Consider the following 24443-nt stretch of genomic DNA (forward strand, 5'->3'; position numbering starts at 1 on the left):
AATAATGAGGAAAGGGTTATCGTTATGATCAAGCAATTTTTGTGAAACGAGTAAAGCGGGGCCAAAGAAATGTCGTGTGTGTACAGCAGTTTAGCGAAACTTCACAGTTGACATTTATCTTAAACTTGTTTGTGACCTTTTGCATGCGTTCATTTCAATCATCTTAAAGCAGTTCAGGCTCAGCTGACAATATTCGTTCAGGGGTGTCAGCGTGACATGTCTGCAAGTGGAAACTTGGCACTGCGACTTGAAAAGTGCTATACTGATATTTTCAGCATATTCTCCCGAGAAAGCCAAAGAAGCGCGACGCCTCACTCGGCACCGCACACTGGCCTCGCAGAACCGTTCCAAGATCCTCTATGAAGGCTATGAAGGATCCGCTATGTGTACCTCGATCATGGTGACCTTGCATGGCACTGGACGCCTTTGTCGAAGCGCGGCTTATGCCAGAAATATCTCGCCCACTATTCTGGCCTTTCAGTTATTCTCAAACGCCTTAGCGAAGTTAACCAACGCACTGCACGCCTCACGAACAGGGGACGAAGCTCGGCAAAAACCAAAGCGGCACACGTCGTTCACCTGAACGCCCCCCAGTCCACCACTCGCTGACTGATTCTCGCGATGGGCTTCGTCTGTCAACTAAGTTAAATGTCACGAGCTTTTACAATGAACCGCAGATGGAGCGTGAACGACTACGCAGGTGAAAAGGAGAAAGACCTTCCGTCTGCTACCTCGGCGCCCCTCACGGAAAACGTCAACCCCCAGATGAGCTTTTTTTTCTTAGCCTTCAAGGGAAAGCCTTGTGTGGAACAATATAAAACGAAAGATCTAGTGTTTCACCTAGAGCTCCCACTACAGTAGTCAAGGCTGTCAAGGCTCATTGCAAACAGCAAAACCAGAACGCTTAAAACAAAAAGGGGAAACAGCGTGATTAACACATGTACACGGGGTTGCAACATGTCTTCTCTGCCTTCAAGTGTTTATAAATAAAGAAAATAAATCTACCCCATTTATTACTTGTATCTCATAATTACTGTGTAGCTGTTCATGCTGTGATAATGTAAGACCTGACGTTCGTTGGAGTGCGCCCAGTGAGAAGTGGTGAAAGGAGGATATATATCTTAAGTTAACTTAGTCCAAATAACAAATTTAGTGGAACCTTAATCTGGCCCTAACCTATGCGCGCGAAACCAGGCGAGCAGAGCAGGTTAATGCGTAGAGTGCAAAGAATCGTAATAACGAGCGGCACGTGGAAAGTTTGGTAGACGAATAAATAAGAGCTCTCATGTTCAATAGCTGCTGTATTCACGCCTGACTGACCGCATAGCATTTCTTTTTATTTGCTAGGCCTTGAATGCTGTACTATTGAGTGTGAATAGCTTTTTTTAAAATTATACTTATTTGGAGAGAGAAAAAAATCGGCCAAATCTCAGAAATATGCTTATTAAGCTGAAGCTCGAAACTTTGAAATATATGAACACTTAGGTAAGCACTGAAAGTAATTTATTCCAAATAAATATTAAGATCGATCACCATAAAAATGAACTGCTTCGCAGTTCTAATAACCAGGAAATGCGCTATCGACGACGGAATCCGTGATGAGTGGAAGGCCAGCTTCCGTATCCAACAGGGCCACCATAGACATCAGGTCTGTATCCTTCACCGTAGCCGGTATCAGCGTATCCATTGGTAGATTGGCCGCCGTAGGCAAATCCACCAAGCGCTGGACCACTGGTGATGCCTCCGTGACGCCCGTAAGGGGCGTACCCATGGGCTCCAGCAGCGCCTGCGTAGGGGTTGTATCCGTATCCGCCGTAAACATCGTAGCCGCCAGCGGAGTACGGTGCTGCAGCTTGTGCACTGTAAGCTACAGGTGCCACACTCTGTCCGGCACTTGATGGAACTGGTGACACGACTGGCGCAGCGTTGAAGACCGCGTCTGCGCTTGCACCAGGGGCGGTACCCGGTTCGTTGGTGTCAACGGTGGCCCGGAAGCCATACGCGTCGGCCACGTAGTTCACTCGTCGATAGAGGCCATTCGCGTCTCTGTAGCCGTAAGAGCCGGTCTTGGCGTTGTTGGAGTCTCCCTGCTCACTGTGGAACTGTCGGTTACCGTACTCGTCCACATTGTTGTAGCCAAAACTGTACGGCTGAGGCGGCTGCGAGAGAATTGTAGAGTAACGCGCGTTTTTCAGCAGAACACATTGGTGTGCAACGAATACCGTGACAAGTTTGCAAGAAAAACGATACTTGCTTTACACAGTGCCCGACACAGCCCTTAAGATCGTTGAGAACACCATTATCTTTCGTAACACTTAATTAAGGATATTGTCCATGTACTGTTAAAGCACTGCTACTGCTCAGGAGCGCGAGCGATGTGCAGGTTGTCAGAACACCAATGTGAAATTAGCGAACTTTTCACGGTCGTGTTAACGTCTGCATGACCCTAGCACTACAGACTAGGTACACACATGATTTTCTCAGTTTGAAGCTATAGAACATCATGAAAACAAAATTGGCACTCACGGAAGCGTACGCATCGAATCCTGCGTAAGAAGCCGCTGCACCGGAAGAGGTGTAGCCTGTGTACCCTGCACCAACGTAACCTGCTTGATTCGGCTGGTGGTGATGAAGTGCGCTGCATTCAGCGACCAGGTAGACGAGCCACACTTGCACCTGTTTTTTAAGAGAACGCGAGCATTTTGCTTGTTCAAAGAACATAGTTATGCTGACGGTGGAGACGAAATAATGTTAACCGCTTAGTATCACGCCTATTGCCCTCCATTGATTTTCAGGTAGACAAAAAACAGAAATTTGAAAGACGACTTTGATACCCTGAGAACCTTGATAGAGTAACGAGAATCATAGGCATTAGACTAATTAAAGTTAATCCTGAGCCAAGGACAAACATACCTGAGCACAGTGATGATAAAAACTGTAGTTAACTTTCCTATTTGCGTGCCTTCTAAAAGTGCACAGTTGTTTTCGGTAACATTTTCGGCGCCCCTCGTATAGGCTCCTGCATTACGTGCCTATCGCGTGCAACTATACAACAAAGAATTCAGTTTAACTGACATCTTCTTTCCGCTTCACCGAGCGAGGGCCAGGAGCTGAGAGACCTCACTGCGATCAGCTTTATGCCATTGCGAGTTGACTCACCACTGGAAACATTGGGAATGTTGAGAGGGTGCTAGAAGTACGAATGAGAGGTAATGTTCAGAAAGCGACGCCTCGGCGAAAGCGAATTACTTGTGCTGGTTTCTTCTGGTAAGCAGCCGAGTTTTATAGTCTAGCCAGCGACACCTGTGTCAAGCCTTTACTTCCGCGTGACGCGCCATTACAGCACGCTTCGAAGTTTCGCAGTGCATGCCTTGCTTTCGCATCTTGCAAAACGATAATGTCGAGCCGTACCGCCAAGCGAGCAACAGTCCGCTTTTGCGTAATTGTCGTGCATACCGTGCAGCACGACTGAAACCCTGGACGAGAAGGGCGCCGTTACTCACTGGGATGGCCCCTAAAAGTACAGTACTGACGGATTAATAATAAAGAGAGCTAAGTGACAATAATGCCAGGGAAAGTATAGGAGATGTTATTTGTAATAATTTGGATATAAATGCGAAGAAAATAAAGTGGACGAAACGATAACTTGCCGCCGGCAGGGATCGAACCTGTGATCTTCAAATAACGCGTCCGTTGCTCTACCATCGAGTTACGGCGGCGGTCAACCCCCCGTTCACTTTAGAGGGTATATACGTGCATTTAAACCTAGGAGTGTTAGTCAGCGCCGATCGCAGCCATGGCGGCGAGTGTTGAACACTTTTTTTCTGCCTTTTGGCGTCACGTAGCACGTGATCTTTTTACGAGCTGGCAGCTGACTAATAATCCCTCGCATACTACCTGAACACATCAAGTCTGCCAGAACGAGGCCCTTGCTATGAATGAAGGTAAGAAGTTCGATTTTAAGGGATCATTTTTCTTTGTTAGGCACAATATTAACAATATTCGGTCCCTGCCGGCGGCAAGTTATCTTTTCGTCCGCTTTACTTTCTTCACATTTATATGCAAATTATTACAAATAACATCTACTCTACTTCCCTAGCATTATTGTTTGTTAATATTGTGTCTAACAAAGAAAAACGAGCCCATAAAATCGATCTTCTGTACTCACGGATTGAAACATGACAATTTAGGACAAAGAAACGCAGATACTTTCGTCTCCCCATTCTTCAGTTCGGGCCATATCGGCGTATTTCAATCCGAATGCTTAGATCAGAGCAAACATTATCATTAGAGGCCAGATTCGTCACGAAAAGACGGGGTTATCTCGAGCAATTGCGCATACCACTCGTTATACTAAAATAATTGATGTCGCGTTTGAATCCGTGAGTAATGTACATGGAAAGGGTATTATTTCAGCCATAAACACTCTTTATAGGAAAAGCGCTGCGTGTTCGTTCATAGAACTATCAAAGATTTGTGGTATATAGCTATATAATCGCCTTAGAGACGAAGCTTAAGTTCAAGTATATATTCTAATAGGTCATATACAAGCCTGTACAATCTAATAGGCCATGTTCATTTCATCTCGATGTCCCATCCCGAACGTCCAAAAGATTGCGTAATAATTTATGTTTTGCACGCATATATGGTAACACTTTCAGATTCAATTCATCAGCACTTCCACGCGCCATAAAATTATGGAGTATCCTGCCCGAGAACATAGCTTCCTTGTATAATTATGACACATTCCATCACCAACTTACTACACATTACACTAAGGTCGTCCATTAACAAGGCTAGATTTGCATCTATTGCGTCAGTATTGTGTATCTACCACGTATTTATTCTGTATGTGTTATGCATTATGTACGTAGTATGTATGAAGCGTTCAAATTTTCAGTGATGGGCAATCGTTTCTTTCTGTTCTTTGATACAATTTATGTCGTGTTGAGTAATGTGATTTTAGAGCCCCCCTTACACAATGCCCAACGGGCCAGTAAGGTATTTCATAAATAAATAAATAAATAAATAAATAAATAATACAAGATCATTGGCGATTTTCTCGCTTTCACACAAATTGCTTAGCTCCATTCGCGGGCTCCAGACGACCAGACAATAATGAAATAGTCACGCAAAGCTGAAACTTCGCGAAAGCGTGTCTTACAGGCGGAAGACCCACGCTATATAATCTACATCAACTAATTAGCACATAGCCTCGAAAAGTTCACAAGTGCTCTGTGAACCCACCATGATAACTAAGCACGTAAGGCGTCGCGTTGCTAAGCCCGTGTTCGATTACCCGTCATGATGGCCACCTTTAGATGTGGTCGAAATATACGGAATATCCGTGTTATTAGATTCACTTCCAAGTTAAAGAACCCCAGGCGGTCTAAATTGCTCCGGAATCGCCCACTAAGGGGTGCCTGATAATCATATTGTTATTTTGTCTTGTAAAACACCAGCAGTTATCATATTATGTGCTCTAAGGTAACGTAACGTTAAACAACCAGGGCACATAGTTCTGTTGACTGGCGTCTAGAGCGGCTAAAATAATAATATACTTTGAGTTTATTAACAATTGAAAGCAACTTTAGCGAACATATAAACTTATGCTTTAAAGGAAAGATATTTATTACAGAAGCAAGTAAGCGAGTAACTTGCACGCGTGGCTGTGATGGCAGTATCGGTCCACTGCCACATACCACACGCCGCAGCAGCAACTGTGCCTTCTTACAGCAGGGCTTACCTTAGAGGAGCTGGTGGGGTGTGAACCTGATTGGGCATGTTACTGATTCAGCAATTTCGAGGATACCAAACCAACGTGAGAAGAAATCACCGGTGTGCTTCGAATACGCCAAACTGTCGTGTATGACTGTCATCTCGCTGGGTAGATTTCGTTAAGCATGAAGATACTCTCGCTTTTTAACGTCATATAAGATGAAGAGCGATGGCAGGAATGCGTGAGCACTATCAATGCTGTCGTCTAGGGACACCTTCGCATCGAGTAAATCACAAGTTTTTGAGCGGTAGACAGCCTCATCGTGATCTGCACTGATCAGAATAAGTCGTGTGACCGTCCTATGAAAAGCAGGTGGTGCCATTAGCTCCTGCAAATGTAAAGTGTACGGCGAGAACCACGAACCCCGTACATACATCATTTTACAACATGTTATCGCCGTCTGGTGTTGCATCTGCATCGTTAGCTGAACCATGACTAGCCACGTCCAATCACACAACTACGCAGCCACATACAACACAATCAGATAGTACCAATATACACCATATCGATACGGTACTAGAATAGAACGCATTTATGATATCGGTAAATGGATGATTATCATGGGTATTACTCGAGGAAAGGTCATGGTGAACACCTCGAACGGCATTCGGAACAGTGCTGAGGCGCTATTGATAGTGGCGCCTCAAATATATCCAAATATTAAAAAAACAGTTTTGCGTTGAAGTTTAATCCTTCCCTAAAGTCTAAGTTAGAGCAATGAGCTGCTCATGAAAGTTCATATACCTCACAATACGATAGTAACAATTATTTTGTCTTCCATCGCTGATATATGATGTAGCTATGAGAAGCCTCTAAAATGTGGGCCGCGAGGATAACTCGAAGTGCCCTCTAATTATTCCACTGCCAGTGACATCTTGAAAGGTAGCTGTCTTAGCATTGTTAAGGCATATAGGAACAGGGCTACCTGGCTTACAGAGTTCTCCGTCTTTCATATACAAGATGATCTTTATTTATTTATTTTATTTATTTATTTCGTAATACCCTCCTGGCCAAAGGCATTATGGAGGGGGGTGAAACTTGATTTTCTTTACTGATACAATGTTAGCTAACATATATAAACGTTGTGTACAAAGAGAACAGGTAAGTTGGTATGTTCGTTATACAATGATAGCTAGTGCAGAACGAAACAAGTGATGATCTGTCATGATGGCCACAGATCTGGGAAGGCGGTTCCAGTCTACAGATTTTCTGGGGATAAATGAATTACTGCATGTTTTGGTTAGGCATGACATCACACCAACTTTATTAGAATGATCAATTTTAGTTGATACGTAGGAAGGCGCAAAAATAAGTGAGTCGCGAAGAGTTGGAATATAATGATAAATTTTGTGAAATAGAGGCGGAAAAGCATGCGACAAGAGGAAAGAGACGGCAGTTAGAGTGAGTTCTTAATGGCAGTAATGCTAGCGTGACGGCTGTAGTTGGGAAGAATGAAACTAGTAGAATTATTTTGGATTAATTCAAGAGCATTTATTAGATTAGCTGAACTCGGATCCCATACCGCAGCGGCGTATTCTAGCTTGCTACGAATTAGCGTCTTGTACATTAGTAACTTAAGTTAGACAGGTGTGGAGGAGAAGTTGCGGCGAGTGTACCCAAGCATGCGATTTGCAATATTAATAATGGTGCGGATGTGGAGAGACCTGTTTAAACAAGTGGTGATGTGTACGTCTAGATAACGGTAAGATGTGACTGGTTCTAGTGGAATGTTGTTAAGTAAGTAGGTAGCAGAAGAAGATGATATTCGGGAAACACGCAATACCTTACATTTGGAAGTATTTAGTTCCATTTGCCAAGTCGTGCACCAGTTAAAGATGAAGTCAATGTCATTTTGAAGGGTAGTGACGTCGTTTAGGCTGTTATTTCGCGGAAAACAACACAGTCATCCGCAAACAGTTTTATGTCAGAAGAAATACAAAGAGGTAAATCATTAACGTAAATTAGAAACAAAAGGGGACCTAAGACGAGACCCTGCGGTACTCCAGAGTGAACAGCGCGAGATGAAGAATAACAGCCATTGGCGGTTACAAACTGTGTGCGGTTAAGTAGGAAGAGTTCTATCCATCTAATGATGTTATTATCAAGGTTTAGTTGTTTGAGCTTTATGAGCAGTAATTTATGACTTACTTTATCGAGAGCCTTTGAAACGTCGAGAAAATACAGTCTGTTTGTGACCGATGATCTAAAGTGACGTGAAGCTGATGAATGAATGATGCCAGTTGTGTTTTGCAAGATACACAACTGTTTCCCAAGACAACAGATGTGAGTGGTTGAGTATGGAAATGGAACGCAAGTAGCAATGAATAGGGTATTAGGGTCATTGCCTCGGTTGATAAGATTGAAGACTTGCTATATTTCAGGATTTAAGTTCCTCAGGTCTCTGGGCCAGAGAGCCGTGTCTGAACTAGTCTTTGGATTTCGTCTGTTAGCTTTACTACTCCCAGACTTTCAATGAGAGATAGACTAGAAAAATCCAACACTGTTTGAACAGAGACTGAAACAAGGCATAGAGAAAAACATTTCAGTTCTTTAACCAAGAGACTTATCCTAACTCAGCGAGGTGCTGGGACATCACATGAGCTCAAGCTTTCTTACAATATGGACGTAGATCTGCAGGCAAGATGTAGCGGTCCATATAGCAATGACCGACGTTTTACTGCAAACTGTTTAAGCTGCTCGATATAGGCACATATACGTGAAAACATGTGATAAATATTTACTTCTTTTTGTGAAGCATACATGGCATTATCATGAAACTGCCGTCGGGAAACTGGTGTCCCTAGAGTCCATTATCACAGCTTATGCTTGGGGAACTTAGCTATTAGAGCTTCTTGCAAATAACGATGTCGTTACGACCTATCTCGCAAAACCGTTACTGTTAATAATATCTGGGGTTTAACGTCCCAAAACCACGATATGATTATGAGAGACGCCGTAGTGGAGGGCTCCGGAAATTTCGACCACCTGGGGTTCTTTAACGTGCACCTAAATCCAAGTACACGGGCCTCAAACATTTTCGCCTCCACCGAAAATGCAGCCGCCGCGGCCGGGATTCGATCCCGCGACCTTCGGGTCAGCAGTCGAGCGCCATAACCACTAGACCACCGTGGCGGGAAAACCGTTACTCTTAAGACGACGTGGCGAATTGTTGAAAGTGATGTGTCATTAATGTTCCGCGTTATCGACTACTAACGCACGAGCATTGTTTAAGCTATGCCTGTGGGGATACGATAACCAAATACTTATTTTTATAGGTTTTACAAGAATTAGAAATTATCCCGCCAGGCTAGTGCAGTAGTAACAGCGCTTGGCTACTGACACGAAGGTGACCGATTCGATCACGGTCGCGGCGGTTGCACTTCGATGGAGGCAAAATGCTAGAGGCCCGTGTACTATGCGACGTCAGTGCGTGTTTGAGAACACGAGGTGTTCCAAGTTTCCGGGCCCCTCTACTGCAGCTTGCCTCATAATCATATGGTGGCTTTATTAGCTAAAACCCCAGACATCCTGATTATTATTATTATTATTATTATTATTATTATTATTATTATTATTATTATTATTATTATTATTATTATTATTATTATCTTGAGAACAACTGCAGCGCCACAGTGTTTGTCAAGGCGCAATTTGTTGTTTCATTTTCGGTATAACACTACTGTAAGCTTTAATTGTAGTAATAAAAGAACCTAACTTAATCGTTTGTAGCTTACGCATTCGGTTATTTCTTGCAAGGCGTCTGTTACAACTCAATGCGATTTTCTATGTTAGGGCCAAAGACATTCAATTTTCTAACCAAACACATTCCAGTATAAAAATGTCACTAAACAGTGGAAAACGTACGTTCACTATACTCATTACCTCGCTTGGTATAGCGCATTTTAGGCGTCTGACGAAAGTTCTCTTTATTTTGGTCTAGCCTATTTTTCTTTAGCGACACCAGAGATGCTCGTAACATCTTAGTGACTTGACATTTCACAAAGTAGGGTGTTAAAGCTTACGGGTGTTAAATTTCGAATCGAAATTAATAACAACGTTCATAATTTGTACTACCTTGTCTACTCCAAATAGACTGCGCTCGTGTCACTTATTGTCACATAAGTGCAGAGCAATACATCACCTCGCCAAAAGCAAAAAAACATCATCCGGCGCGGCTTTCCTAGACTGACAGAAAACGCCAGCGGCGCCTTTATAATTAAAGAGAAAACCAAGAAATAGGCTCTTTGTCGAAGAACTGTTCCTTCGAAGTGATGGCTGGTATTGAGAAACTTCTGCCTGGTCAGCTCAGCAGAGTGTATCCAATTGCAGGGCAGTTGTCTAGACGCGGTGAGTTCACGTCAGACTATTTCCTGCTTGCTGATCAAATACAGCATCGCTCGTAAGCTTATTTGCTGACGTCTGGACGCTTTCCTCACGTCAATCGTAATCTCCTATTTCGCTTTTTTTTTGTTGCTTTCTGTCTAGCGCATCATTGAAAGATACGCTGTTTGACAAGAACAGAGGTAAAAACGGCTGCATTGTTAATAAAAAGCACACACTGGTGGTCAGTATGTTTACAACACGTGGCAGCGAAGCAGATAAAGGTCATTGCAAAAAGAACGACAAATGCAGGTCCAGCATTATTTCCGTTCTTTTACACACTTTTTGCCCCGATGAAGTTCTCTCGAGTTTTTGGGGAAGGTTCAACTGCTGTATATATATATATATATATATATATATAGGCATAATGGAAAAAAACATGGCTGATCTCTCCGTCTAGCATTCGGTATAACACAAAAGTGAGACGTTTCCTAGCAGAAGTAGTGCTTATTGTGTAGTGATATATGAGAGTTGTACAATGTCTATTCGTGTTTGGAAGCTATAGCACCGTTTTACGTGGATGCACCGATGTCGACGCATAGTGGCATGTCTCCATCGCGACGACTAACACCCAAGATCATGATTAAACCGTTGTGGTAGCTGAAGTTGCGCACATATATTTGGGCACAGCGAATCGTGAATTCCGCGTAAAGATGACATCAACGAGCTCATAGTCAACAGTGGTACCCGGTATGCAGTTCTTCAAAACGTCGTCATTTAAGGAGAGAAAGAGCATAGTGTGCGATTTCTAGTAATGGCTAACCGATACCTGTGTTCATGCATACACTATCACACTGCGCTTCAGCAATACGGGAGGCAGAGGCTCGTAGCTTGAGCCGCAAACGCGTGCGTCCCGCTGATCTCTGTCTCGCTGCACCAAGGCATGGCATTTGCCCGTCGTAATCGTGTCCTTTCGAAACGCGTATGCAGCAGTTTTGTTATTCGGTGTTCTCCCAATCGAAGTAGTAGGCGGCGGAGAAATCATGTTGGTGCATATGAAAGCTGCACTACTCCGATGAGCCAGCGCCCGCTAACAAGAAGCGAAAGGCAAAGAACGTAACTTCCTCTAGGGTGCCTCGGAGACGCCAGCGCGGCCAGTGTCCCTCGCTGACCGCGATTTAGCGATAACCTCCGATACCGGAGGTTATCATGCCAGGTCGACTCTATTACAAAAGCATGTGATCAAATAAAACAAGTGAAGCCATAGCACATTGTCTCGGTAGACAATTATTAATCAGTAATTCAATAATTACCATCGTGTATTCACGCCATAATACATTCAAGTAGGAATGTAGAGCGAGACGTAAACGAACCATGAACGAGAACAATGACACAGAACAACCCGAAATCACCTCTAGCAAGGGCACTCGAAGTGGCTTCGTAGTAACATAGTTGAAAACAAAAAAACGCGCTTGTTGATAACGGCAGCATGTATAAGCTTTACTAATGGCTGGCTTGTAAAGGTATGCCGCAAAGGCAGTAACGTACGCTTGAAAGCAGTAAATACATGCAATTTCTGGTCGTTTAGTATCTTTGTTTAAGAGTGTACTGCTTTTAGCTCAACTGTTATGAAATCCTAGTACAGCTAGGTACTGCCTTAGAGAGGAACGGGAAGCAGCCTAAAGTAAATGCATGTCTATTAGCAATATAGGCTAATAAGTGTGACAAATAGATATCAAAGATAATAGGGACAGACGAGGTGTGGAAAAGGTGGGGTGGAATAAAATATATCTGGTGAATGAAGCAAACGGAAAAAGAAATAGCGAATAAAACATTTAAATTCTTCCTCCTTCCTGTTTCGTTCGCATATCTTTTTAGTGCGCTTTCATTCCTATTAGGTCATTCATAAGTTAGTCTGAGGATGCCTAGCCAGTCTTCATTTCCAAGCATAACTTTCCGTCTACATCCCTAAGACGCTGCCCTTGCCTCTTTGTTGCTGCTTCCTGTTACTGCATCATTAAAGCTGTTCTCCGTAAAAAGGCCCTTACAAAACGCGTGTTGTTATCTCGCTTTTCATTTCTTTCGGTGTTGCAATAACCTTTTTTGCTTGATTCTTTTGCCCAACCTTTCCGTGCTAGCAGGTTTTGAGAAGCCCATTTGTGCTTCGAAATAATAATACAAAAGATCCTCATTGGACACAGAAGACTTTGTGCCTTTGAAACTCCTCGGCTCCTCTCTCCAACCTTACATTTTGACTTTCTCTTTTACCCTGCCCTCAACGCCGGGATCGCTTTCTTTGTTGCACATAGATATTGATTTGCGTCTCACCAGTTCTCTCTGATATCTGATCGCGACCTTGTTCAGCTTGTCCGCGGTGCTTACGAGAGGATTTGTTTGTGTTTTTGTATAAAACGCTCAAAATAAGCGGCATGAATTTATATGCCCATATTGCGTGTAACACAGAAAGAAAAATGATGGCTGTGTTCCGCTTTGAACTTTTTACAATCGCGCAAGACGCGCGAGCATGTTTTCAGCCGCTCAGCGTTTCTGTAATATTTCGTAACGGCACTTGCTACATGGCATCCTCCATGCATCTCCTATTCCCGCTTCGACATGTGTGTGCTTGCACCTTAGGACTTTTCATCTGGCATAAATGAGCAGGCTTTGTTAAATTCGGGGCAGTTTAAGCATGTTTGCTTTGACAGCGTTTAGAGCGATCTGAGAAAAAAATTCTCACTAAGCGACAAGGATTTTTTTCTTCAAGCGGGGCATTTTTACGGCGTTTCTTTATCTTTTTACACAAAACGCGCGCGGAATTTGTTTCATAAATTTATACATATTGATGTTGTATTTAAAAAGAAATATCTACAAAATGACTTTGGTACCTTGCTAATGCTCAGGTTAGTTCTGTTCAAGCTCTTTTATTGGCACTTCGTCCGAACGTAGTGGCCAGGTATCTCATCACAGTAAATAGATTTGTAAAGAATGGCACAAATCTAGGTACATCATTTAATAAAAGGTTACTTAGATGGAAATGAAATGCTAGAGACTCATGTACTTAGATTTAGGTGCACGTTAAAGAACCCCAGGTGGTAGAAATTTTCGAATCTCTACGCGTTGGTGGGCCCCATACTCATATGGAGATTTTGGCACATTAAACTTCTGAATTTTTATTAAGAAGACACAAAACCACTTCGGACGGTGAATGACGCAATAATAGAAACAACAGTCGCGTAAAGGCTTCACAATAAATAAATTTTGGCATGTGCTGCCGTTTAATTATTTTTTATTGCGAACAGCTGGTATGAGCAAAAGGCGAACGTGATCGTGCTAATCGTTCACTAGACTCTTATACTTACACAACTGTTATAATTACGCAATTGTTACTGGTTGTTAGATCCAGTAAATTACCTGTGGTCAAATGATGTTTAGCTACGGCCGAACAATTTAACTGCAACACTGCAGCAGTGTGTTTCTGTTAGTTCAAAGTGAATATCCAGTAGCAGAAAGAACCACAGTTCACGTACTGTGAAGCACACGAAACTCCTATGATTTGCTGTGTTTTCACAAGTTCTGTTCATATGCCAACAAGCTCACCTGAGCTTGGCACAGTACTTCCGTCCCAAAAAGGATATGCTATACGGGTGTAATTATAACAGGGGTGAAGCTCATTTTTTTTTTTTTGCTGAGACTGCTAAGTATGCATGGCTTAGACCGTTTCAGCCAGTTGAGTAGACAACACATGCTTTCATATATGCCAAGTGCCGTCATGTGCCAGAGCAATGCACGTCAATGTCGACACTCTTTCGCATGACTTTGCCCTAGGTTTGCTAAGCTGTGCAAAAGGCATGCATAGCGAAAACATTGCCATATTTTGGGCATGTTGGTAAACTGAATTGGAAAACATACTCACCGCTAGCAGACTAGGACGTAGGACAGACGACACCACAGTGCGCTAACTTCAACAACTTTATTTCCAGGAAATATCAACATATTTATGAAGCTGTGGAAACATCAACCTGTGGCGCCGGATTCGTCCAATCGCTTGCCAAACAGAAAGGCTGTCACCTTATGCAACAGGTCAGTTGATGGCGCACTGACGCGCGTGTCACTATTGCGAGAGATAGCTTGTTCTTCCTTAATCTCTCGAACATCTTTACCTCTGTGCTTCTCTAGAACAGTGTATGAATCATACATTGATACGCAACCGCACTCCAAACAATGCGTAGACAAATGAGCGTAATAGTTCTTGTTCGTTACATTTTACTTGTGTTGGCATACTCGATCGTTAAGGCATCGTCTCGTCTGACCTATGTAGTTATTTCCACAGGCTAGCGGGAGCTTATACACCAGCCATTGTACACAATTGACAGGAGGGTTACGAAGGTTCTTGGAGCATCCGACAGCTGGCTTACGGTGGGGGTCTGTTGAGCGACATATTCTACCTAGTTTTTCCGGCGCTGAAAAGACCACTACTATGTCTCTCTCTTGCTTCATTTCTTTCTCTCTATTTGTATATCTCTTTTTATGTGATCTTTTTTTTTCTCTTTTTCACGTGCTCGTTTTTGTGGGACACTTGCACCTGGTGTACCCGGTAGTGGGGGTTTCCCAATTCTTGTGACGCAGAACCACTTGAACAGTTTTGCGAGACGGAGCCCCAGTTACCAATAGCTTAAACAGCTCCGACGTTAAAAGTAAGAGCAAGTCCTACTGCAAGTTTTGTGGAACGAAATGACAACCAAATGCCGCGTAGTCAAGTTTTTATTTAGGCCCGGAGTAAGGCCGGTGTCGTAGACGGAAAACTCTGGTGGTCTGCGATACAGTAAACGGGTATGTGCCAAGGAGATCCTACATAGCATAGCTACGCATAGTATAATATAGCAAGTTGGTGGGCAAAAGAATTTATGTTGAGGAGGAAGGAAAGGAGGAGGGGAGAGGTTATAGCATGGCATTGCTTGTGTTCAATTACCACAGCCCATGAACATCTGCCAAGGTTTGTGCCAAGAAGCTCCTAGCTTAGCATAGCCATGCATAGTACACTGTAGCAAGGGGGGAGAAAGGGAAGCGACAGTGAGGAGGAATGATGTGAAGGTAAGGAGGAAGTGAAAGGGACAAGCATGACATAGCCTTGTATAGTGAGCTTATCAAGTGGATGGATAGAGAAGTGAGGCTGAGGAGGACTAATATAAATTAGAAGTAGAGTGAACAGGGCTAGTTGGTGCTGGTTCATTATGTTACAGCGCGACAACAACGAGGAAACGAGCTGTGCCTTAGCTTTTGTTCCCGTTCTCGTAGCGCTGTAATATAATGAACAAATGTAAGGGTGATGATGAGGAAAAGGAGAAGGAGAGAGGATAACCCACACCATACCTATGTACATTATAGCACAGAAAGGGGTGGGAATGATAAGTGAGGGTGAGGAGGGCTGATGTGAGTGTTAGAAGAAGGAAAATGAGGAGAGAGGGCCATATAGAGAGAGATGATGAAAGAAAGAAAGAAAGAAAGAAAGGAAGAAAGAAGGATGCAAGAGAGAAGAAAGAAGACTATGAAGAAAGATGAAGAAAGAACTCAATCTGCGTTCGCCAGGTGGTGGCGCATGCTTGCCAGCTCTGCTGTTTATTCAGATTTTCCTGGCATGGAACGCGCATTTATTTTTAATACTATTTTTCTGTCGGCAACTGAGAGTAGCGTCCCCACGAGCATAAACATACTTGAAGACTAGAAAAACAGAGTGGAAAGGTGCTGAGTATGCGTGCAGGCAAGTATGTCAACAAGAGAATAGGAAGGAAAAGACAGATATAAACACCTGAAAGGCAAAGAAAATTGAATGCAACTGGTGGTGGAAACTGGCAATAAACACTAAATGGGCATTATCATGGTCCGCCTCACACGGGCTGCAATGTACAGAAGATTGGCAGGATAGCGTCATATAGAAACACCGCCGTTTTCATTGAATTTTTGAGCCTTTGTTTATTATTTACTTCTTTTTGAAGGTGCACATTAAGGTACATAGTACTGCGCTGTTTTTTTATAGTTCCCCTGCGAGCGAAAGTGTTTATCGACAACATATATATTGCGTGGAATTTATAAGATGCTTACGTGTTGTGTTACGCTCTCTATTTAGAACATGTATTTTATTTGTATGCATCAAACGTCTTCCTTTGCAGCCCTTCTTACTTTATTTATGTTTTCTACTTTTTTCTTCCCTGTCCCTTTCTCAGCATCCAGAGAGCGCAATTCAGAAAACGCGGCTGAAATATGGACAGACGAAAGCCAGGGAGGCTAACCAACTTATTTCCAGTTGGCTACCTTGAACTAAACGAACGCGACAAAGCAAAAGTTGAACAAAACAATTTAAAAAATTTCAGGGGCAGGCGCCGCTAATATAGTAGCTAGTGAACTTCCGCTAGGCCCCGCAGGCGTGCTTGCTGGCCACACGTTTTAAAAAGACCAAGAAGTCCTGTGTGTTGCTGCGTATGCAAGAGCGGGGTATTTACGCCAATGTTCTGGGTGGAATACTGCCCCCTCTGAGTGGTCTGTTATCGAAGCGGCTGATACTGCACTAGCTCGCAAATCACATCGCTGAGAGGCGAGTGACGAGCAGTTTCGTAGAACGTGGTCCATTTTCTCATTTAAATTCGCGGAGACTTCACACTTTAATAATGACCCCCATAACTATGCAGAAACATTCGGTATTCGCAGTTACAAACGCTCAAACATTGAACCACAGTAAGTTGTTTCGCGTGGCAACACTACACGTGGCAAGTCGAATCGCAAGTCCGTGTCATGTTATAGTTGTCATGAAAGTTCATCTACTTTTTCGAGGCTTGCTTTGATGTTTTAGCACGAAAGTAGTTTATGCCGGCGTCCACCACGGTCCACTGACGTATTTCCGTCACGGATATGACGTTGTAAAATATAAAGACTAAGAATGGGCAAACGAAAAGCCAGAAGAAAAAGTTCCGTCATCGGGAATCGAACCTACGACCTCTCGCTCCGCAGCGCGCAGCGCGAACCGATTCGACCATGGACGGCACGTTCTTCGCAATGCTAACGGAGAGCTATTCATATGCACCATTTGCCGATGGCGGTACTCAGAGATCGTTGTTACAGCGTGCTTTCGTCATCACTAACGAGATGGCGCTAAGGGCTCGAAGAGCGCGCTTTAAAGGTCGTCGCCGTTCCGACGAGCGCCCGCGTCTACAGGGCATGGTCGTTCGTGCGTGCGCTTATCTCGTGATCGCGGTGGTTTGTAAATTTCGCGTTGAGAGCACGAAGGTCACTTGGCTCACTGCAGCGGCCGCTTTTGCGAAAGGAGCGCTGTGCTCACGCATAAATAAATTACAAATGTGACAGTTCGCTCCCATCCTGTGTATGTTCGTTCCGTGCGTCCTTTCTGCTTGAGCAGCGCGTTGCAAGTTTCGAGCTGCTTGCCGTTCTTCGCGTGACATTACAATTTGTTGCTGTAGCATTAATTCCTTTGCCCTTGGGGCTAAAGAATGCGCAATAAACGCTCAACTACGTCTGTGAAGACACACTTCACTTTCGTGTTATACAGATTCCTATGACAGAGGGATCAGCCAGGTTTTTAAATGCGAAGCATTTCTTAGCGAACTTCTGCGAGTTTGAGCGTATCTATCTCTCTACCTATCTAGCCGCCTACGACTTTCTGCTCTCCTGGCCGTTTCGTTAATCGTATGTATACCAAAATTGGTATGGAATAACATGACCGTATTACGAACATAAATGACAGGTCATAACATGAAAATCATGATATGCATGTCATGAACAGCATGATTTACATTCTACGGCCTTGGGGCTATGGCGGCCATTCCGTTAATTTCATATATACCAAAACTGGTATGACGTGACAAGAGTTCATGGCGAACATAATCACAGGTCCTAACGTGCAAATCATGACACGCATGTCATGTGCGGCATGATTTACATGATACGGTCTCGGGGCACTCGCGGCCGTTTAAATGAATCGATATATACGAAAACCCGTATGACGAGACATTTCGACATGACGAACATAACTGACACGTGGTGACATAAAATCATGACACGCGTGTCATGCACGTCATGATTTACATCCACGCTCATGACGCGCTCGCGGCCGTTTCGCTAGGTTGATATACACCAAAATTGGTATTGCGCGATGTGACCGTATGAAGAACATGAATAACAGGTGGTAACATGAAAACCATGACATGCATGTCATGTATGTCATGATTTACATGCCACGCTCACGGTGCATTCGCGGCCGTTTCGCTGGCTTGACATACACCAAAATTGGTATTGCGCGACGCGACTGTATGATGAACGTAAATTAGAGGTGGTAACATGAAAATCATGACACGCGTGTCATGCGCGACATAATTTACATACCACACACATGACGCACTCGCGGCCGTTTCGCTAGGTTGATACACACCAAAATTGGTATTGCGCGATGTGACTGTATGAAGAACATGGATAACAGATGGTAACATGAAAACCATGATATGCATGCCATGTATGTCATGATTTACATGCCACGCTCACGGTGCATTCGCGGCCGTTTCGCTGGCTTGACATACACCAAAATTGGTATTGCGCGACGCGACTGTATGATGAACGTAAATTAGAGGTGGTAACATGAAAATCATGACACGCGTGTCATGCACGACATAATTTACATGCCACGCTCATGACGCACTCGCGGCCGTTTCGCTAGGTTGATATACACCAAAATTGGTATTGCGCGGTGTCTGTATGAAGAACATGGATAACAGATGGTAACATGAAAACCATGACATCCATGCCATGTATGTCATGGTTTACATGCCACGCTCATGGTGCATTCGCGGCCGTTTCGCGGGCTTGATATACAACAAAATTGGTATTGCACGGCGCGATTTTATGACAAACGTAAATTAGAGGTGGTAACATGAAAATCATGACATGCGTGTCATGTATGACATGATTTACATGGTACGCTCATGGTGCGCTCGCGGCCGTTTCGCTAGATTAATATGCACCAAAATTGGTATCGCGCTATGTGACTGTATCAAGAACATGAATAACAGGTGGTAACATGAAAACCATGACATGCATGTCATGATTTACATGCCACGTTCATGGTGCAGTGGCGGACGTTTCGCGGGCCTGATATACACCAAAATTGGCATTGCACGACGCGACTGTATGACGAACGTAAATTAGAGGTGGTAACATGAAAACCATGACATGCATGTCATGTATGTCATGATTTACATGCCACGCTCATGGTGCATTCGCGGCCGTTTCGCTGGATTGATATACACGAAAATTGGTATTGCGCGACGCGACTGTATGACGAACAATCTGCAATCAATCAGCTTCAATCCTTGCATAAAATGAATCAACTATTAGGCCCAAAATGCATGCACAGTTTGTTTGTTTTGTGGTTGTATGCTCTTCGAGCGAAGAAACAAATACTCTTGACGTTGGTCCTGGAACGTCGCACGTTGAACGATCGTCGACCGTGGTCCTAGCAAAGTGATCACCTGCAGCAATATACAGCATAATTAAGTTAAGTAAGCGCTAGTTGTCCACTAAGAAAGCCTGTACGAATGTGCACACTAAGTTTCAAGTCATTTGAAGAAACACACGGTGCGTGATGCGACTTCGAAGTTGATGTGCACAATTGTACACACCGGGAGTGAAAGGAACAAGTCGTTGTCGTCTGCTCCAACCCCAGCACCCACTATTTGCCGTTGAAAACTATTTTTTTTAGTTTTTTTTTTGAACGTCTACAAGCGCCCTCTGTCAAGTGTGGGCAAAATCAATACAGCGGAGCGCCTGGAATACTAGTCCAAAACGGCAGCGGTCAGCAGTGGCGTATTCTACGGCTGCACTCGTCAAACTACGTAATTTGGCTTGCATTTCTGAAGTTTGTTTGCTTGCTTATCGTTCTTAAGTACGTTATCATTTTAAAGTACCTTTTAATTACGTTATTTTGGCCGTGTTACTTGTCCCTGATGTCCAATACATTGAACATCAGGACCAATTCAAATCCTGATGTCCAAAATATTCGACATTGCACCACATACAACCCCCAACTTTTACTAAGCTGAGCTTTAACACATTTTGCCTACGTGGTCTATTCGGGCTACACTGAATTTTCTGAAAAAATTCCTGCACCTAACTTTAACCCGGGACTCATGAGGATATGGACACTCTCCGTGGATTTTTGCCGTGGCCGTCGCCGTTACGGTCATGTCCCGTATATGTATATGCACGTATATATATACAAAAAGGCCAAAAGAAACAAGTCACCATCTCCCACTAAAGGGGATACGAAGGAGCGCATGGGTCGACATAAAGTTCCGTTCATCACGGGCACCTTGCCCGATGTTAACGCGTCCTTGCATGTGGAGCACACCATCAATTCACTATAGTTGCTGTTGCTGTTACTCGTCCCGAACTCTTGTTAGAGCACGACACGCGGGTTCATCGCGCGTCTGCAGAATCTCGTTCCCCGACGCCATCACGTGATCGTTGAGAGAGTGTAAGTGGGAGAGGCCACAGCGTCTTAGCCTCTACACAGGCCTGAAAGCGCTAGCTCGTGCCAGCACACATGGCTTTGTCTGCGTTACGCCAAGTTAAGACAGCATACGGCAGCCGGGGCCTCTAAAGTGCTCTGCACGTATCATAATCAAGGTGGTCGAAGTACAAGACGAAGAAGACTTCTCCTTGGCGTGAGCGCGCGATCAGTATGTTACAGATGGCTATGGTACGTTTTAGAAAGCGGACGGTCGCCAATGGAACAACGGACAAAGCCCAGCGCAAAAGCTGCTTCGCATCTAAAATAAAACAGAAGAAAAAAATTGGCCGCGTATCTGCGTGCTTCGCTGCAAATGTCGTCTAAAGACGATAGAAGAGGCGCTGCGTGAGATATGGACGCCATCTGGCAATACGTCGGGAAACATGAGTGCTGTGTTGCGGGCTGGTAGTCCCGGCGCAGCAGCAGGTGAAGACCGGCGGTGACCAACGCGACCGGCGGGGACGCCAGCCAGCCCGAACACGCGGTTTGGCGCGAAGCGCTGAATCAGAAGAAACGTCCGCACTCAACGAGTACTCTCCACACACTCTTTTATTTACACGACGCCTGGGTAAAACAGGAATGCCAGAGCGGCGCCCCATGGCATTCATACAGTGAAATACAGAACCGAAACCGAAACACAACAATGAGCTCGTGCAGAGGGCACTGAGGAAGGCAAGTTTCAGCGCAGTCGCATTTTCAGCAGGCAGGCAGGCAGGCAAGCAGCTTAAGAAACTAGGGTCTTTAGAATTACGTATGTATGCATTTTCTATTAAAGGAACACACCACCTAATACTTACCTAGTGATGTTGCGCCTCAGATATGCGTGATATTTACTTCTTGACCGACAACGTTCACAAGTATGAACAGCCGTACCAGTTCAAGATTGCTGGCCCTTGGGCAAGTGGTTGAACTGTGGCCGAGTGGCTGAATCGAATGACGTGCCGACAAACAGAAAGACAGACAGACCAAAATTTCCCCGATTAAGTATCCCAAGAAGGACTATCGTCTTTAAAAATTCCGAAGCACACGACCGGGGATTCGAACCAGCGGCCCCTGATCACTCTGGAGTGCGCCGCGTTAGACAACTCTACCGCGCGCCATGCATTAACCGGCATAATAATGGCGAGCTATATACACACCATTTACCATACAGTTTCCTAAAATTAACTAGAGGGAACTCTGGCGCTGTGATCGTTCAGCCACCATGGGAATGATGGGTAGTACACGGATTTGCCTAGTCTTCGTACTTGCGGGCTTCGAACGCACTTGTGGCTTTGTTTATTGCTGTGTTTTGGTTTTCTTTCAGATAAAAGAATGGATCGTTGTGAACTTCGTGACCAGATTTGAATTGGTGAGCCTAAAAAAGTTAAGTGGTGAAGTGGAACTGTTGAACGTTTGCTGAACTTCATCTTGCGACAAAGCGGATGCAGGCGACGCCCAGCCAAACGGAGCCAAAAGTACGAAGTTTAGACAAATCCGTGTACTACCCATCATTCCCACGCTGGCTGAAGCGCCATGCGTTGCAGCTCCCATAGACACTAGCGCCAGAGTTCCCTCTAGTAAGTGTTGTAGGAAACTCTATGCCATTTACCCCTGGTGGTGCGGCTATCTTGGAGGAGCTTGAGCGAGGATCTCGAGGGCTAACGGATGAGAAAAAAGTTCTACCGCCGGCAATCTAGCCTACGACCTCTCGGTCCGCGAAGATAAGCGCCCCGCGCGCTACCGACTAAGCCAACAAGGCTTAGTCGAACAAACACGGAACAAACGCGCCTTGTATCTCTCACACATTCTCTCCCGCCTGGTGCTCTCTGTTGGCGGTGCCGCCGTCGGTGAGCGGTGAAGGGAAGTATTGTGGCATGACACTTACTAGCGCCAATAGAGAACGATTGGGCGACGACGCAGTGAAGGCATGACATCCGATAAAGCTGCCGGCGTGCACTCTCGTAGGCCAAGGTTGAAGCGTCTCAATAGCAGCGAAGATCACTGGCCGCGCTGGCATCGGGGAGTAGTCCTGCACTCAGTTGCGTTCCTTGCATTTCGCTTCGTGCTAGCGTGTGACGGATGGCTGTCGGAATAGCGTTGGTTCCACATGCACCGAGGGTGTTTCTTTGCCGCCGACTGCTTCCAGTGCGATGTCACCGACTGATAGAAGTGCTGCAATAAGCGCTGCAGAAAGGCAACGATGTTGACGGGCAAATATCCTGCCTTGGGGGAGCGAGACAGAGGCCAGTGGGCCGTTGAACGCCTGCGCACGTTCGCGGCTCAAGCAACGAACCTCTGCCTCCCATGTGTCTGAAGCGCAGTGTGGTAGTATGTGCATGAGCACAGGCGTAGATTACCCTATTACTCAGTAGCGCACACCGTGTCGTTTCTCTACTTAATTGACGGCGCTTTGATGAAGTGCATACGGGCTACCAATGTTTATTATGTGCTTGCTGATGTCATATTTGCGCGGGATTCATGATACTCTCCGTCCAGGTATATGCTAACAACTTCAGCTACCACAACAGTTAAATCATGATTGTGGGCGTAGTCGCCGCGATGGAGATGTGCCACTAAGCGTCAACGTGGGCCCATTCACGCCAAACGGTGCTAGAGTAGGCAGGCGCCCATAGATATTTTGCAAGCTCTGCTATATCGATACACAATAAGCACTACTTCTGTGAAGGCGCACTTTATTTTCGTGTTATACCGATTCGTATGACGGAGGGATGAGCCACAAGTTTTATATCCCGCAACGCTCCTACATTTTCATTCAATTTGAAAACTGCACTTGAAACGCGCACAATAAACTGGCCTCTTTTTCTACCTGTCACGATGTGGAACGAAAAAAAAAGAAAGAATCAACGCCGGGCACCACACCTAGGGTGCATTGATGCGTGTTTTTTCCGGGACGCACATATCGAGACACACTAGGCCAGCGCCCTCTATTGACTAGGCCCGCCTGCGCCGCACTTTAAAAGAAAAAGAAATATCTAAGAGCCTCGGCTTCTGCATAGTCGACACTTGCAGTGCGCTCCTCAAATACAAAGGCGTAACAACTGCGACAGTTGTTAGTTCGTGCTTGCCCTGTGTATACCCGGGTGTTCTTTTCGAGCGTCCTTCTTTGTGCTTCAGGGGCGCGCTGCAAGTTTCGATCTGCTTGTCATTCTTAGTGTGACATTCCAATTTCTTGCTATCGCAATCATTCCTTCGCCCTTGCGGTGAAGCAATAATTTTACGAACACCCGTGGTTTGATGCCTGTCCATGTTTTAGTGCCCACAAACATTTTCTCTTATGTTTTGTACTAACTGTGGGGTAATAACCATCGATCGAAACCTAACAATTCTTACGAGTGGCTTAGTCTGACTGATGGCAGGACGTCTCAAAGTAAATTGATATTTTATTCTCAAAAAGCATTATAACTGGAACAATGGAACTATGCACTTTCCCCATCATGAAAGAAGCTAAAGCATGCAGATATGAACTCGAGAGAATAGAACCAGGCAACACAAACGGCAGCGCTGGTGTTTATGTTAGACTTTCTGTACTAATCCAAATAAGGTATTAGTTCAGGGGAAGATAGAATCTTGAAGAGATGAGAAAATTGTAGTGTATTAGCTCGGCTATGCCAGGATTTACGTAGCGTGAGCTATGGTTCAGCTGGTTATTCTTAGTTCTCGTGGTTGTATAGGAACAGCTTGATTATCATGCTTACTGCTCCTTCAATGACACACACATGGTGTGCGCATTATGTGACACAAGTATATTTATTATTGCTCAATACCATTTCT

General features: G+C 44.6%; 1 protein-coding gene across 1 annotated transcript; it reads right to left on the bottom strand.

Moving 5' to 3' along the window:
* Window positions 1-1577: 1577 nt before the first annotated feature.
* LOC119385699 (adult-specific rigid cuticular protein 15.7) lies at window positions 1578-3171 on the bottom strand. Its single transcript, XM_037653092.1, has 3 exons — window positions 3160-3171; window positions 2527-2676; window positions 1578-2159 (listed from the first exon to the last, which is right to left on the bottom strand). Exons 1-3 carry the CDS (start codon window positions 3169-3171, stop codon window positions 1578-1580), a joined length of 744 nt encoding a protein of 247 aa, XP_037509020.1.
* Between the last annotated feature and the right edge of the window lie 21272 nt (window positions 3172-24443).

This window comes from Rhipicephalus sanguineus, chromosome 3 (assembly GCF_013339695.2).
Source record: "Rhipicephalus sanguineus isolate Rsan-2018 chromosome 3, BIME_Rsan_1.4, whole genome shotgun sequence".
Lineage (NCBI taxonomy): Eukaryota > Metazoa > Arthropoda > Arachnida > Ixodida > Ixodidae > Rhipicephalus > Rhipicephalus sanguineus.